We start from the raw sequence: 17539 nt of genomic DNA on the forward strand, positions 1-17539 counted from the left end.
AACTCAAGACAGAGTCAACATGGGAGCTGATGCCTGTAATAACATTTCTGGAATTAAGTATATACTTTAAGATTCCAAACAAATCATTTCAATTAAATAGTTAATCAGTGCACAAGTAAGAAACTGGAGGCAGGCCAAACATGCAGATTGTGTTATTGTGGAAAATGTTGTATTTTATTGTAACGGCTCTCTTCTATCTCCTCCTCTGACGAAGAGGTAGAACAAGGATCGGACCAAAATGCAGCGTGATGATGATTCATGATATTTTAATGAAGGAAAAACTAAACATACAGAAAGTACAAAAATAACTAAATTAAATAACGAAAACCGAAACAGCCTTATTTGGTGCAAACACAAAGACAGGAACAATCACCCACGAAACACTCACAGAATATGGCTGCCTAAATATGGTTCCCAATCAGAGACAACGATAATCACCTGACTCTGATTGAGAACCGCCTCAGGCAGCCATAGACTACGTAGACACCCCACAAAAGCCATAAAACAAAAACACACCACAATAACCCATGTCACACCCTGGCCTGACCAAATAAAGAAAGAAAACACAAAATACTAAAACCAATGCGTAACATTTATTTATTTATTGATCCATGAAAATCTAAAGTTTGCATGTTTGAACAACATGGATCAATTCAACAAGGTAAAATATGCATATTTATGAATAAAGCCTATAAGCATACATACATACATACATACATACATACATACATACATACATACATACATACATACATACATACATACATACATACATACATACATACATACATACATACATACATACATACATACATACATACATACATACATACATACATACATACATACATACATACATACATACATACATACATACATATACATACATACATACCGTTGAAGTCAGAAGTTTACATAGAACTTAGCCAAATACATTTAAACTCAGCTTTTCACAATTCCTGACATTTAATCCTCGTAACAATTTCCTATCTTAGGTCAGTTAGGATCAACACTTTATTTTAACGTGAAATGTCAGAATAATAGTGCATGGAATGATTTATTTCAGCTTTTATTTCTTTCATCCCATTCCCAGTGGGTCAGAAGTTTACATACACTCAATTAGTATTTGGTAGCATTGCCTTTAAATCGTTTAACATGGGTCAAAGGTTTCAGGTAGCCTTCCACACACTTCCCACAATAAGATGGGTGAATGTTGGCCCATTCCTTCTGGCAGAGCTGGTGTAACTGATTCAGGTATGTAAGGACTCCTTGCTCTTACACACTTTTTCAGTTCTGCCCACACATTTTCTATGGAATTGAGGTCAGGACTTTGTGATGGCTTCTCCAATACCTTGACTTTGTTGTCCTTAAGCAATTTTTCCAGAAGTTTGGAAGAATGCTTGGAGTCATTGTCCATTTGGAAGACCCATTGGCGACCAAGCTTTAACTTCCTGACTGATGTCTTGAGATGTTGCTTCAATATATCCACATAATGTTCCTGCCTCATGATGCCATTTATTTTGTGTGTGCACCAGTCCCTCCTGCAGCAAAGCAGCACCACAACATGATGCTGCCGCTCGTGTGCTTCACGGTTGGGATGGTGTTCTTAGGCTTGCAAGCCTCCCCATTTTTCCTCTAAACATAATGATGGTCATTATGGCCAAACAGTTCTATTTTTGTTTCATCAGACAAGAGGACATTTCTCCAAAAAGTACGATCTTTGTCCCCATGTGGCCATTAATGACCATCGTTATGTTCGGAGGAAAGTGGCCATCACAAAGCCCTGACCTCAACCCTATAGAAAATTTGTGGGCGAGCAAGGAGGCCTACAAACCTGACTCCATTACACTAGCTCTGTCAGGAGTAAATGTGCCAAAATTCACCAAACTTATTGTGGGAAGCTTGTGGAAGGCTACCTGAAATGTTTGATCCATGTTAAACAATTTAAAGGCAATGCTACCATATACTAATTGAGTGTATGTAAACGTCTGAACCACTGGGATGTGATGAAAGAAATGAAAGCTGAAATAAATCATTCTCTCTGCGATTATTCTGACATTTCAATTCTTAAAATAAAGTGGTCTTCCTAACTGACCTAAGACAGGGAATTGTTACTATGATTAAATGTCAGGAATTGTGAAAAACTGAGTTTAAATGTATTTGGCTAAGGTGTATGTAAACTTCCGACTTCAACTGCATCTGTCTATATAAGGCCATGAGGTAGAAGGAATTATCCGTAGAGCTCCGGGACAGGATTGTGTCGATACACATATCTGGGGAACGATGCCAAAACAATTCTGCAGCATTGAAGGTCCCCAACAACATGGTGGTCTCCATCATTCTTAAATGGAAGAAGTTTGGAACCATCACGACTCTTCCTAGTGCAGGCCACAGAGCTAAACTGAGCCATCGATTGAGAAGGGCCTTCGTCAGGGAGGTGACCAAGAACCCCATGGTCACTCTGACAGAGCTCCCGAGTTCCTCTGTGGAGATGGGAGAACCTTTCAGATTACAACCATCTCTACAGCATTCCACTGATCAGGCATACATGGTAAAGTAGCCAGACGGAAGTCTGCTTGGATTTTAAAAGGCATATGACAGCCCGCTCGGGGGAATCTCATCTAAAGGACTGGGGAAACCTGGCACAATCACTTTGGTGAAGCATGGTGGGTGCTGCATCATGCTGTGGGGATGTTTTTCAGCAGCAGGGACTGGGAGACTAGTCAGGATCGAAGGAAAGATGAACAGGGCTAAGTATAGAGAAATCCTTGATGACCTGCTCCAGAGCGCTCAGACTGGGGTGAAGGCTCACCTTCCAAAAGGACAACAACCCTAAGAACATGAACATGACCAAGACAATGCAGGAGTAGCTTCGGGACAAGTCTCTGAATGTTATTGAGCTTCCCAGCCAGTGCCCAGACTTGAACCTGATCAAACATCTTTGGAGAGGACCTGAAATTAGCTACAGCACTCCCCATCCAACCTGACAGAGCATGAGAGGATCTGCAGATAATAATGGGAGAAATCCCCCAAATACAGGTGTGCCAAGCTTTTAGCGTCTTACCCAAGAATACTCAAGGCTATAATCCCTTCCAAAACTTCTTCAAGAAAGTACTAAGTAAAGGGTCTGAATACTTTCTAAATAAACAGATTTTGCTTAAATGTTAATTATGGGGTATTGTGTGTAAATTGCTAATCAAAAACAATACAATGCCAAAAATAAATAAATTAAACGGAAAGTGGTGTGTGCATATGCATTCACCCCCTTTGCTTTGACGCTCCTAAATAAGATCTGGTGCAACCAATTACCTTCAGAAGTCACATAATTAGTTAAAGTCTAAATAAAGTCTACCTGTGTGCAATCTAAGTGTCACATGATCTGTCAATGGTTTCAGTATATATACCCCTGTTCTGAAAGGCCCCAGAGTCTGTAACACCACTAAACAAGGGGCACCATCATGCAAGCGGCACCATGAAGACCAAGGAGCTCTCCAAACAGGTCAGGGACAAAGTTGTGAAGCACAGATTAGGGTTGGGTTATAAATAAATATCAGAAACATTGAACATTCCACGGAGCACAAATCCTTTTTTTTATGTAAGAATATGAAACCACAACAAACCTGCCAAGAGAGGGCCGCCCATTAAAAACTCACAGACCAGGAAAGGAGGGCATTAATCAGAGGCAACAAAGAGACCAAAGATAACCCTGAAAGAGCTACAAAGCTCCATAGCAGAGACTGAGGTTATTTCCATAGGTCCACTTTATTAAGCCACACACTCCACAGAGCTGGGCTTTACAGAAGAGTGGCCAGAAAAATAAGCAAACATGTTTGGTGTTTGCCAAAATGCATATGGAAGAATGTACTCTGGTCAGGTGAGACTAAAATTGAGCTTTTTGGCCATCAAGGAAAATGCTATGTCTGGAGCAAACCCAACACCCCTCATCACCCCGAGAACAGCATCCCCCACAGTGAAGCATGGTGGTGGCAGCATCGTGCTGTGGAGATGCTTTTCATCAACAGGGACTGGGAAACTTGTCAGAATTGAAGGAATGATGGATGACACTAAATACATGGAAATTCTTGAAGGAAACTTGTTTCAGTCTTCAAGAGATTAAAGACTGGGACGGAGGTTCAACTTCCAGCAGGACAATGACCCTAAGCATTCTGCTGAAGCAAAACTTGAGTGGTTTAACCTCTCTGGTGCAAGCGTTCCGCTAGCGAACCACCTCGACAACTTCCGGTGAAATTGCAGAACGCCAAATTCAAAATAGAGAAATAGTAAAAATAAACATTCATAAAAATACAAGTGTTGTACATCGGCTTAAAGATGAACTTCTTGTTAATCCAGCCGCTCTGTCAGATTTCAAGGAGGCTTTACGGTGAAAGCCATACCATGCGATTATCTGAGGACAGCGCTTGCTTACAAAAGCATACAAACATTTTCCAACCAAGTAGAGGAGTCACGTAAGTCAGAAAAAGCGATCAAATTAATCACTTACCGTTAAAGTCACAAGAGTCCCAGCTACATAATAAATGATTGTTTTGTTCGAAAAAGTACCTCTTTATATCCCAAAATCTCTGTTTTGTTGGCACGTTTTGTTCAGTAGTCCACTGGCTCAAAGGCGGCAAAAAACATGCAGACGAATACACCCTAATAGTACCGGTAAAGTTCGTTGAAACATGTCAAACAATGTTTATTATTAATACTCAGGTTGTCATTTGTCTAAATAACAGGACAATAGTGTATTCAATAGAAAGGAAAAAGATTGAAGGGCGTGCACGCAGTCACGGGCGCAAACCAGCACTGCATGCTTCCCCAGTCCCGACACAAAGGTCAAATTTTTCTTCATTTTTCAGAATACAAGCCTGAAACAATGTCTAAAGACTGTTGACATCTAGTGGAAGCTATAGGAACTGCAAGGGATCTGAATATTTTCCTGAATGCACTGTATTTACCTCTTTCACTCTAGTATCCCTGCACATTCTGAATATGATGTTGGAACTTACCCTGTATATAGCTTCTTACTTTCTCGTGTTCTTATTTCTACTTGTGTGTTTTTATATTTGATACTGCTGCTGTCTCAGTCGTTCTACTCTCTCTCTCTCTTTATCTCTCTCTCTCTCTCTCTCTCTCTCTCTCTCTCTCTCTCTCTCTCTCTCTCTCTCTCCTTCTCTCTCTCTTTATCTTTCTCTCTCTATCTACGGTACCTCTCTTTCTAAATTTCTCTTAATCTGTCTCTCTATCTTTCTGTCTCTCTCTTTCTCTCACTCTCTCTTGCTGTATTGCACAAATAATGACAATGCCAATTAGCATATGCAGTTGCCCTGTTGCTCACTTCCAAACCATTCCGGGACACACTGAAGAAAAGCCCAATACAATGCCAGAAGTTGAAAATGAACTAGACTAGATTAATATATTTATTTGTTTTTGTCTGTAAGGTTTCTTTCACCTGAGAGTCCCTGAGTCCTCTGCAGTGGGTTTTGCTGTGGGAAGGATCAAAGCTCATGACTTGGACATCGGGAAGAACGCAGAAGTAGAGTACAACGTCGTACCGGGGGACGGCGACAACATGTTTGACATCCTCACCAGTGAACACAATCAGGAAGGAATCATTATTCTCAAAAGGGTAAGCGTCTTCATCAGTCACGTGGTATCTGGATGCACTTTATATTGGAGTATGGGTTCTCACAGTAGTAATGGCTGGAACGGAATGATTGCAACAATGTCATACACACAATTGTTGTCACGTTCGTCGTAGTGAGAAGACCAAGGCGCAGCGTGATGTGAATACATTATACTTTTAATAAAGATAGACACTAAACAAACTATACTAAATAACAAAATGACCGTGAAGCTATCATACAAAAGTGCAGACACAGGCAACTAGACATAGACAATAACCCACGAAATACCCAAAGAAGATGGCTGCCTAAATATGGTTCCCAATCAGAGACAACAATAAACACCTGCCTCTAATTGAGAACCAATCTAGGCAACCATAGACATATATAAACACCTAGATGGTAAAAAAAAAACATAAACCTACATAAAATCCTAGACAGTTCAAAAAACACATATCACCCATGTCACACCCTGACCTAACCAAACAATAAAGAAAACAAAGAATACTCAGGTCAGGGCGTGACAATTGTCCATATTGATATCGTACCATTCATTCCATTTCAGATATTATTATGAGCTGTCCTCCCCTCACCAGCCTCCACTGCTTCAGTTGCATAAGCTATTTAGTATTCAGTCCTCTAGGGCATGTGTCTCCAACCCTGTTCGTGGAGAGCTATCCTATAGGTTTTCGCTCCAACCCCAGTTGTAACTAACCTGGTTAAGCATATCAATCTGCTAATTATTAGAATCAAATGGGCTAGATAAGGGTCAAAGTGAAAATCTACAGGACGATAGATCTCCAGGAAGAGGGTTGTAGAGCCCTGCTCTAGGGGATTGGCTATACAGTCTACCCACATAATGCCTTTATTAGGACATTGTTAAGGACAATATCATGGATTAAGGGTCCCATATGTTTTCATGAGGTCAGCAATACTGCTGACTGGTCATTTCAAGCTTTGTAGAAATGGTACCAGGTGTTTGGCTGTTCATATAGTACTATTATTGTAAAGTTGTTTTGTCGTTGCTGTGAATTAAATATAAAACGTATATGCCCATTAGTCTGTATTGGTAAATGGAACCTATATGACTAGCTTTAAAAAAAATATGTTTTACAGACTAATGTGTAGCCTGTTCTGTCTGAAATGGCACCCTAATCCTTATATATTACAAACATTTTAACCAGAGCCCTATGGGCCCTGATTAAAAATAATGTATTCTATAGGGGATATGGTGCCATTAGGGAAACAGATTCACAGATTAATTTTTATAGCATTTGCTGGTAGTTTATTGCTTTGGTGTTGTTCATTACTGTACGGACAGTTGCTCTGAGATTAAATCTTAAGTGCCACTGCTATAAATATACTCAACCTGCCATGGAAAGATTCATTCAAAATGTCATATGGTCACTTTGCAAAATGGATAAATATGCTCAAGGCATGTTGACCTGCCAGAATAGGAAAATACCTTTTGGATACTGAACCTAATTTTACTTTTATACATATTGACTAGGCTTATATTAGCCCCCGTCAAAACAAACAAGAACTTGCTTAGAGCCATCAATTTCTGCACATGTTCCCACTTCCAACTCACACTGACTCACATCCATTCCCTTACGCACAGTACTCTTGAGTTCCCCTCTGGCAAGTTTTAGGTGGTGGTGTTTGAGGCAGTTAAAACCCCAGTAGTGATTTTAAATGCTATTTGTTGGCAGCGCGGTGAGTGGTATAACACGGGAAACAGAGTAAAACTGCCAGAGAAAAGATCGCTTTGCATAATACAACGTCGACATGTTTGAGGATATCTTCAAAATGCAAAGGAGAAAAAGATGAATGTCAGAAGGAGACATTGGCTGAGTTCCAAATGTCACTCTATTCCGTACACATCGCACTACTTTTAAGCAGAGCCCTATGGGGAGTAGGGTGTCACATAGGGATGCATCCATTACTTTTCAAGATAGTCGCGGCTGTTGGATATTAATGGCTCAGATAGATTATTTAGGTTTTTCCTGGAAAGATGGTTTCCCTCCCTTGATTAAAAAAGATGTATGATGCATGAATGAGCGAAAGAGAGAATAATTACATAAATCTTCTACCTTTGTGTCAGAGTTAAATATAACAAGATTCGTCAACGCCACCCAACCAGGTGCTTTCAAGAACTAACATGTGCAGTTGCTCCATTTTCAGGCAAAGCTCTTATGTGAGCACTGTGCATTTTCACAGAAGCTCTCCTGTTGTAGTATTTCAGAGGCATTTCCCTTGTAGCACAATAGTGGTTGTTTATGTATAAATGTGAAAATGCACCTTTTGAGGCCAATAGTTTGAAGGACAAAATATCAAAAAAGTTGTGTTCAAAACCTATTAGTGTGGAAAATACATATTTTTGAATCAAGTTCAAAAGCATAAAAGTAGCTAAACCGGTGCAGACATGACAAAATGGTATCATTAATTGGTTCCTCTGTTCTGTTTCTGTGCCTTTCAGGGGATGTATGAAAAAGTGACTGAACATGATACTTTGGGGAATTACACACTCTTCAATTGCTTCTCTGGTTGAAAAAAAAAAAACGTCCATCCTCCCACATATACAAATGTATATGAATATACTCCGTTTATCCTTAGAACTATGCAGGACAATATGGTTGTAGAGAATACATATTTGGATTCTGTGCCATGTGTGCTTGGCTGCGCTTATGCTTGTGTGCTTGTATGTATGTACGTTCGTGTGTGTTTATACATATGATCTGCTTCCGAGTGGATCATAGCTTTAGATCAGCAAATCTGACCTTCTCCAGTTGTGAACAATGGATTAGAAAAGAAGACAGGCCCAGATTATGATTATGATGTAAATGAGGACATGTATTTGTTTACATTGTAAATACTGCAGATGGATGGGCCAGGGATGCCTTTCAATCCTTTCGCTCCTTTATTGTTTTTTACCTCCTGTGTTTGATATGGTGCCATCACAACAATGGAACAGTGTGATGTATTCCCCTCACTGGGAGGTGACTGCACAAAGCCTTTGTCCATGGGGAAGATCGTTGAGCCACTCACACTGGATCCCTCCCACAGCGTAGTTTTCTAAACATGTTCTTCGACCCATGTCTAGGACGCAGTGGGGTATGAGTAGATGGGTGTGAAAAGGGGAAAGATAGGAGGTTGGAGATGGAGTCATTATGAGTTCTCGACCGTGTTCTCAGAATGCTGAGCCGCCTACAGACAGCCTTAGAATGGATTGCTGCCCGTCTCTAGAGTGGTGTGTGCAAACAGGCCCCTATTTGAATCTCTTCCTTTCTCTCCTTTGCTCTCTCTCTCTGTCTTTCTCTCTATCTACTCCCTCTCTCTTTCTCTCTATCCCTCTATCTTGATCTCTGTCTTCTCTCCTCGCCCCTGCGTTGAGCATCAGTGGTGAGAGGAGAAGAGGGCAGGGGGAAGCAGCAGCAGCTCTGCACAGTTTGGCAGACCCCTACTCAGGTTTGTTGCCGATAAGAGGATCAGGCATGGTAATGGCTTCAGGGGATAATCATCTGGTGCCTAGTCTACCCATACAGAAACATGCAGAGCAAGGCTTGGAGGGTGGGGACGTACACATTGGGGGTTAGTCATCCCCTTTGCAGAAGAAAACATTACCAGAGACAATAGACAGAGGTCACTGTAGAGGAATCCTCAGTCCTACCAAGGGAGGCATGCACATTCACATGCTGAGAGACACACACACTTGCCTGAATATGCATGAGCACAATCACACACATGCAATGACACACGCGCACACACACATACAAACAAAGTTACACACTTGCCCAAACTGAGAATGAACTACAGAGGGAGATAACTAATTGCCCATACAGTAGATCCGGGGCTTGTGCTTGTAAGAGGCTTTTAGTCAGAAAAAATGTGTTTGTGGTGGATTTGTCTGCTTAGTCACTTCCTCTAAAATATTCCTTTAAAAAAATGACTGGGCTGCTGATATGTACTAAGCCTAAAGTAATGATATTGTTTAGTGGCAAAATGTTTGGCATAACCCTTGTTGGCTCCTGTCCAGGGGATCCATTTAAATACTGTACAGGATTCATTTTGTCTCTCATTTAGAAAGACTTTATCCCGCATGCCAACCAGAAGTACAGCATGATGAGACGAATACCAAGCTAGTAAAGTTCAATTAAAAGAAATGTGGATATACTGTACAGTGGCTTTCGACAGTATTCACCCCATTGGCATTTTTCCTATTTTGTTGCCTTACAACCTGGAATTAAAATAGATGTTTGGGTGGTTTGGATTATTTGATTTACACAACGCGCCTACTACTTTGAAAATTCAAAATATTTTTTATTGTGAAACAAATAAGAAATAAGACAGAAAAACTGAACTTGAGTGTGCATAACTATTCACCCCCCCAAAGTCAATACTTTGTAGAGCCACCTTTTGCATGAATTACAGCTGCAAGTCTCTTGGGGTATGTCACTATAAGCTTGGCCCATCTAGCCTCTGCGATTTTTTTCCCATTCTACAAGGCAAAACTTCTCCAGCTTCTTCAAGTTGAATGGGTTCCGCTGTTGTACAACAATCTTTAAGTCATACCATAGATTCTCAATTGGATTGAGGTCTGGGCTTTGACTAGGCCATTCCAAGACATTTAAATGTTTTCCCTTAAACCACTCGAGTGTTGCTTTAACATTATGCTTATGGCCAATGTCCTGCTGGAATGTGAACCTCCGTACCAGTCTCAAATCTCTGGAAGACTGAAACTGGCTTCCCTCAAGAATTTCCATGTATTTAGCGCCGTCCATCGTTCCTTAAATTCTGACCAATTTTCCAGTCTCTGCCGATGAAAACCATCTCAACAGCATGATGCTGCCACCACCATGCTTCACTGTGGAGATACTGTTCTCGGGGTAATGGGAGGTGTTGGGTTTGCGCCAGACGTAGCGGTTTCCTTGATGGCCAAAAAGCTCAATTTTAGTCTCATCTGACCAGAATACCTTCTTCCATATGTTTGGGGAGTCTGACACATACAATTTGGCGAACACCAAATGTGTTTGCTCATTTTATCTTGAAGCAATGGCTTTTTTCTGGCCACTCTTCCGTAAGCCAAGCTCTATGGAGTGTACGGCTTAAAGTGGTCCTATGGACAGAGCTTTGCAGCTCCTTCAGAGATCAGAGATATTTGGTCTCTTTGTTGCCTCTCTGATTAATGTCCTCCTTGCCCGGTCTGTACGTTTTGGTGGGCGACCCTCTCTTGGCAGGTTTGTTGTGGTGCCATTTTCTTTCAATTTTTTTAATCATGGATTTATTTGTGCTCCTTTGGATGTTCAAAGTTTCTGAAAGTTTTTAGAACCCAACCCTAATCTGTACTTCTCCACAACTTTGTCCATGACCTGTTTGGAGAGCTCCTTGGTCTTCATGGTGCCGCTTGCTTGGTGGTGCCCCTTGCTTAGTGTTGTTGCAGACTCTGGGTGCTTTCAAAACAGGTGTATATATGCTGAGATCATGTGACAGATCATGTGAGACTTAGATTGCACACAGATGGACTTTATTTCACAAATGATGTAACTTCTGAAGGTAATTGGTTGCACCAGATGTTATTTCGGGGTTTGATAGCAAAGGGGGTGAGGTGAATACATATGCACGCACCACGTTCACATTTAAAAAAAACATGTTATTCTTTTCATTTCACTTCTCCAATTTGAACTATTTTGTGTATGTCCATTATGTGAACTCCAAATAAAATTCAATTTAAATTACAGGTTGTAATGGAAAAAAATAGGAAAAAAGCCAAGGGGGATGAATACTTTTAAAAGGCACTGTATATGATTTATATTTGGAGCAGATAAATACGGTACAGGGTCCATGGTCACAAATAAATGTGAGGTGCTAGTTTATCTCCTTTAATATTATCACATATTCCAAATGTACACTGTAACAATAACATTACGTCACCAAAGAGAGATGCATTAAGCTACAATGCAATTTAAAAAAGGAACACAATTTCCAATCGCAAAACAAAAAGCAAAATGAACCGTCATACAGCAGTATTGAAGGACAAACTGTAATTCCTCCCCAACTTGGCCTCTCTAACAATTTTACTTTTCAAAGTCAGAACTATTGTCAGTGTTCAGCTAGTCTAGTGGACCTTTTCAACCCGGTCTGTAGTCATCAATTTAACACTTAATTTTGCCAAAGCCAGACACTGTCAGCAGTCTCATTTCTCTATCACAAATGCCATTAGTGGGCTGTATGAACATTAAATCATTGGAGAGCCTCTAAACCATTACCGCTCCTTTGGTCCTGATGAGTTATTACTGGACTCTGAAAAAGGTAATGGTCAGATGATGTTTGAGGAGAGCTAAGTGCAAAGACAGCTGCAACGTCTTCAGTGGAGTAGTGAAAAGTTTGAGCCTGGATTTCTGCTTGTCAAACAAAAGCTGAAGTAAGTGGAAGTATTAGATACAAGTGGACACAGTGCCACCCATTGGGCACTTAAGAATCAATGGTTTCCAGTGAGCTTTTCAATATTTATTCAATAAAGATTAAAGTCCTTTGAAAGTACAAAGCGAACTAAACCCCAAAGTTAAGAAAATCTCATTTGCATTTATTCTGTTCATTTGAATGCAGTCTTCCTGTCTGGATACAGTGTAACGCTATCAGATAGAGCACATACCGTGCTGAAATGGAGAGAACAGTCTTACAACAAACATCTGTGGTTTGAGCTGGATATTATACCAGGAGGTTAGTGGAGTTATTTTGGGCCCTGGTGTGCAAGGCACCCATGGAGGAAGGCAAAGAAGATGCCACAGATCAGCAGGATTAACAGGTGGCCCAACGCAGAACAACACCTTATTCACGCTTTGAAAGTGTGTGTGTGTGTGTGTGTGTACACGTGTGTGTGTGTGGCGTTTCAGTTTTTTGTATCAAAGAGGGAAAAGAAAGTCAAATAGAGAGAGAGAGAGGGGTATATAGAAATAATACTATGAAAGAAGAGAGAGGAAGAGAAAGAGATTGAAAAAGGTAAATAAAGAGGGCTAAGAGCCACTCAGTATGGAATTGAGGTTTCTCTCTGGTGGCCTGGAGGCGTGTGGATGTGGGGGTGTAATAGATTAGAGCTGTGTGCCAGGGCTCATCTCGGGGCTAAACCCTGTCCTATTAGAGTGCCAGGTATGTAGTGTGAGAAGTCACTCCACTACTATAGCCTCAGCTCGCTGCAGTGTGGAAAGATAGGCAGAACTTCTGTTAGGCTACTAGCTGGCTTGGCGGCTTCCCAAATGGCACACTATTCCTGATACAACGCACTACTTTTGACCAGAGACCTATGGGTCGTGGTCAATAGTAGTGTACTATAAAGGGAGTCAGTCTCAGACCGACACCAAATCACTGTGAGAGAGCGGTGTGGGGGGCAGAGCAGTGAGAGAGCCAAGGACACTGAACAGTGTGACTGATGGAGGACAATAAAGTGAGCATCCTCTTCTCTATCTCCGCAGTAAGGCCACCAAATTCAATGCGGCACTCTCCCGGGACGTAGATGATGCTGATGGTCCCCTCATTGTGTTCCATGCTCAATTGACCGGTGATGTCATGGGGGGAGATGGAGGCCTAATGCTAGTTGGACATCCCCATGATGGGTAGAACTTAATCGAGCTGTCAGTCAATCAATGGCTGAGATGACCCTGTGAAAATCACCCCCATACTGTAGCTCCAAACAGAGCTATTGGACTGGCCCTCAACCACTGAGCCATTTACTATACACAATGGCTTCACTGATCTGCAGTCAGAAAATACCCTACTTCCTTTGCATTCCTCTGTTGTTGTTTATGAAAATCACTGCAATGCACATGAATGGAATTAAAAAGTGTGTTGTGATGTGTTGACTGCCCTGCATGTGAAGACAAGGGAAGTTAATGATTCATGAGTGACATTGCACATACATAATACTAAATGGGATTCATGACTCAGCCTCTAATGAAATATTTATCAGGGAGGATTGATCTATTTTATACCTGCTTTCATCTTCCGGCTTGTTTTGTTGTTTGTTTGTCTGGTTGTTATACTTGCATTTAGCGAGCATAAACAGGTGTGTTGATATTGATCTGTGTTGTGATAAAGTGTCATAATGCAACAATTATTCTGTGAAAACGGGTTTATACTGTATTTACCTCAAGGTGTTAGCATACTGTAAGATGGTTAGAGGGGTGGGGGGAGGAGGAGGGAGGGAAGGAGGAAAATGGAGGGAGGAAGAAAGGCAGACAGAGGGGGAAAAAACGGGGGTTGTTGAAAGATCAGTTATTTTAATATTGAACTCAAAACAAACAAATGGAGAACCTATTAAAAATGTATCATCCTGCTTCTGCTTCCAAAATAAAGCACCAGGGAGTAGCTAGGCTGAGAAATGGCTCCATAAAGCACGTTCACCCGCTCAGGGAGGTAGATCAGAATGAGAAGCCAAAAGCAGCCCCAAAGTCAAAGCCATAAATACAGATTAAAAAAGTTCATTTGACAGTTTACAATATACTGTATGTACTGGTGTTTTCTTAAGTGCTGGTGTGACAAATGTCACTTGTACTCTGTTATAAATTCATATTTTTATCATAGACTAAAAACATATCTTCAAAGCTTGTTTACCTAAATGATTACGACAACGGTGCCTTGATTAATTCAAAATTAACAAAGTCCCCTTGGATCATAAATAGTGTTCAATAGAAAAACCTTGGGTTTCCTTCATTCGGTATCACCGCCAGTGCAACGAAGGTGCACATTTACATATCAAAGGGCTAGGCCAGCGAGTCTAGAATTCAAAGCGTGCTCTGTTGTGATGTTGAAGAGCAGTAACACTGACATGAGAGGAAGTCTGTCTGTCTGTCTGGCCTCTTTACACATTCCCCTGTTGAGAAGAGAGATCGTTCTCTGTGGTTTGTGTCTCAAATGACACCCTCCTATGCAAGGGTCCATGGAGCTCTGATCCAAACAGTGCATGCACCATATAGGGAATAGTGTGCCATTTGGGATGCAAGCCTAGAATACCGTACAATAACTTGCATACCAATTCCTATCATAATGAAACACTTCAGGAATGTGGAAAGCTGAAAATGGACCATGGACATGGATCTAGAGGGAGGTGAGAGCAGTGTGTGAATTATGGGGGTGACCCATTTCCCTAAAAGGAGACATGAGCTTCCTTAAAAATGCAGGAGCTCGAGTTTAACCAATTTTTATGAAATGCATTGTTGTAGTGATACAGCGTTAAATAAGAAAATAAAATATTATTCCAGATAAAATGAACTCCCACCAACTCTCTGTCATGGATTAAACCAGTGACAGTTGGTTCAGGTTCTTTTAATCACATTGTATTAATTTCTCCACTCCGCCTGCCTGCCTCTCTCTGTCTGTCTATCTTTAGCTTTTGCTAGTAAACTTTCTGTATCGACTGGGTTCAGCCTGCTAGCGAAATTGCAACATTGTTTTAACTGGGTCCCCACAGTTTCCTACGCCGATCAGCTCAGGACAGACACAGCTGTATTTGCTTGCGTCTCGTATTTCAGCCCCTTTTCAGGTGTCCCAACTTTTAACATTACAAAAAATATACATTTGTGAGCAAGATGCATTATTGCAGGCTATAGTGTAGGGCTAATGACAATTGCCAAAAGTCATTACACGTTTTGGTGTTTCGTAAAATATGTCTTTTTTTGAAATTATATGAACAAAAATATTTAATTTTATTTGGAATGGCAAGCCAGACAAAATTAAAAGGACCTATTTATATAATAAATATGAATTCATAGTGCAGAAATTATTAAATATTAAAGCATTAGACCTCTCACGAAAGGCATCAGTCAGTTATACTTATATCCAAAATGGTTCTCTAGTAAATTAGTAAGAATGTCTCACCCCATGTTCGCGATGGTCTTTTTCCCTTTATTCAGATTACAACTGCTCACTTTTGGTTATTTGAAAATGAAAGAATCTCAAAAATATTGTTACTTTTTAAACAAGCCTGAGAAAGTTGGTTACAATTTCAGTTTAATCCACCTGAAAAGACAGAACTCATAATACAACAAATATTATGGTAAAACTAATTTATACTAATTGATTAAAAAAAACTTGTTTTGTTATGTAAAAAAGGGTAAAAATCTTTGTAAATGATATCATAAATAGGACTGGTGGAGTTATGTCAGACATGCAGCTAACACAGACATTGGGAAATGCTCTGCACAAAAACATCTAACTAAATGCAGCACTACTACAAAACTGGAAGAGGCAAGTGGAAGGGGGAAAAAGTAAGGAACTTGTCTGTCGGCCCTGCTTTAGAATAAAAATAAAAATATATACCAGTTTCATTTAAGGACCAAAGAATTGACAGCTGTGCCACATAAATTGCTAAATAGTTGGGAAGTGATTTTCAATGTAACGAATTGACACTCAAAAACGACACCGGATTCAAAACTTCACATTTGTTAATATAAATAAATATGCAAAATTCTTTCAACCAATAGAATGTTATATATATTGGGCATACAATCTTTCCAGGAGGCAGAGTCATTAGATCATTTATTTTGGGAAGGTATATAAAGTTGAAGTCAGAAATTTACATACACCTCAGCCAAATACATTTAATCTCAGTTTTTCACAATTCCTGACATTTAATCCAAAAAACCCTGTTTTAGGTATGTTAGGATCACCACTTTATTTTAAGAATGTAAAATGTCAGAATAATAGTAGAGTGATTTATTTCAGCTTTTATTTCTTTCATCACATCCCAGTGGGTCAGAAGTTTACATACACTCAATTAGTATATGGTAGCATTGCCTTTAAATTGTTTAACTTGGGTCAAACATTTCAGGTTGCTTTCCACAAGCTTCCCACAACAATAATTCCTCCTGACAGAGCTGGTGTAACTGAGTCAGGTTTGTAGAGCTCCTTGCTCGCACACGCTTTATCTGTTCTGCCCACAACTTTTCTATAGGATTGAGGTCAGGGCTTTGTGATGGCCACTCCAATACCTTGAACTTGTTGTCCTTAAGCCATTTTGCCACAACTTTGAAAGTAGGCTTGGGGTCATTGTCCATTTGGTAGACCCATTTGCTACCAAGCTTTAACTTCATGACTGATGTCTTGATATGTTACTTACTTCAATATATCCACATAATTTTCCTTCCTGAAGATGCCATATATTTTGTGAAGTTCACCAGTCCCTACTTTAGATTTTTTCAGGGGGGCCTATTTGTTGTTCCATGGAGTGAATCTGTTATTCAACGTGTTTTTACGGGCTAATAACAGTAAGTCCAAATAAAATGTTTCATCATATACTTTTTTATATTTTCAGTACTAGTCAAAAGTTTGGATTTTAGATTCTTCAAAGTAGCCACCCTTCGCCTTGATAATAGCTTTGCACACTCTTGATATTCTCTCAACCAGCTTCACCCTCGAATGCTTTTCCAACAGGAGTTGGAGTTCCCACATATGCTGAGCACTTGTTGGCTGCTTTTACTTCACGCTGCGGTCCAACTCATCCCAAACCATCTCAACTGGGTTGAGGTTGGGTGATTGTGGAGGTCAGGTCATCTAATGCAGCACTCAATCACCCTCCTTCTTGGTGAAATAGCCCTTACACAGCCTGGAGGTGTGTTGGGCCATTGTCCTGTTGAAAAACAAATTATAGCCCCACTAAGTGCAAACCAGATGGGATGGTGTATTGCTGTAGAATACTGAGGTAGCCATACTGCTTAAGAGTGCTTTGGATTCTAAATACTGTCATGTTTGTCATTTATTATCATGTCTTGTCCCTGTGCTCCCCATTCTATTCGTTTCCCTCTGCTGGTCTTATTAGGTTCTTTCCCTCTTTCTATCCCTCTCTCTCCCCCTCCCTCTCTCGCTCTCTCTTCTCTCTATCGTTCCGTTCCTGCTCCCAGCTGTTCCTATTCCCCTAATCATCA

The 17539-nt window shown here is 40.4% G+C and overlaps 1 protein-coding gene across 1 annotated transcript in view; it reads left to right on the forward strand.

Moving 5' to 3' along the window:
* LOC124039838 (cadherin-12-like) overlaps nucleotides 1–17539 on the forward strand; it is a 204627-nt gene that overhangs the window by 137904 nt on the left and 49184 nt on the right. The window contains exon 6 of the mRNA XM_046356286.1: nucleotides 5442–5629. Coding sequence (XP_046212242.1) covers nucleotides 5442–5629 — 188 coding nt within the window. The remainder of the gene's footprint in view (nucleotides 1–5441; nucleotides 5630–17539) is intronic.

The sequence above is a fragment of the Oncorhynchus gorbuscha genome, linkage group LG07 (assembly GCF_021184085.1).
Source record: "Oncorhynchus gorbuscha isolate QuinsamMale2020 ecotype Even-year linkage group LG07, OgorEven_v1.0, whole genome shotgun sequence".
Taxonomy (NCBI): Eukaryota; Metazoa; Chordata; class Actinopteri; order Salmoniformes; family Salmonidae; genus Oncorhynchus; species Oncorhynchus gorbuscha.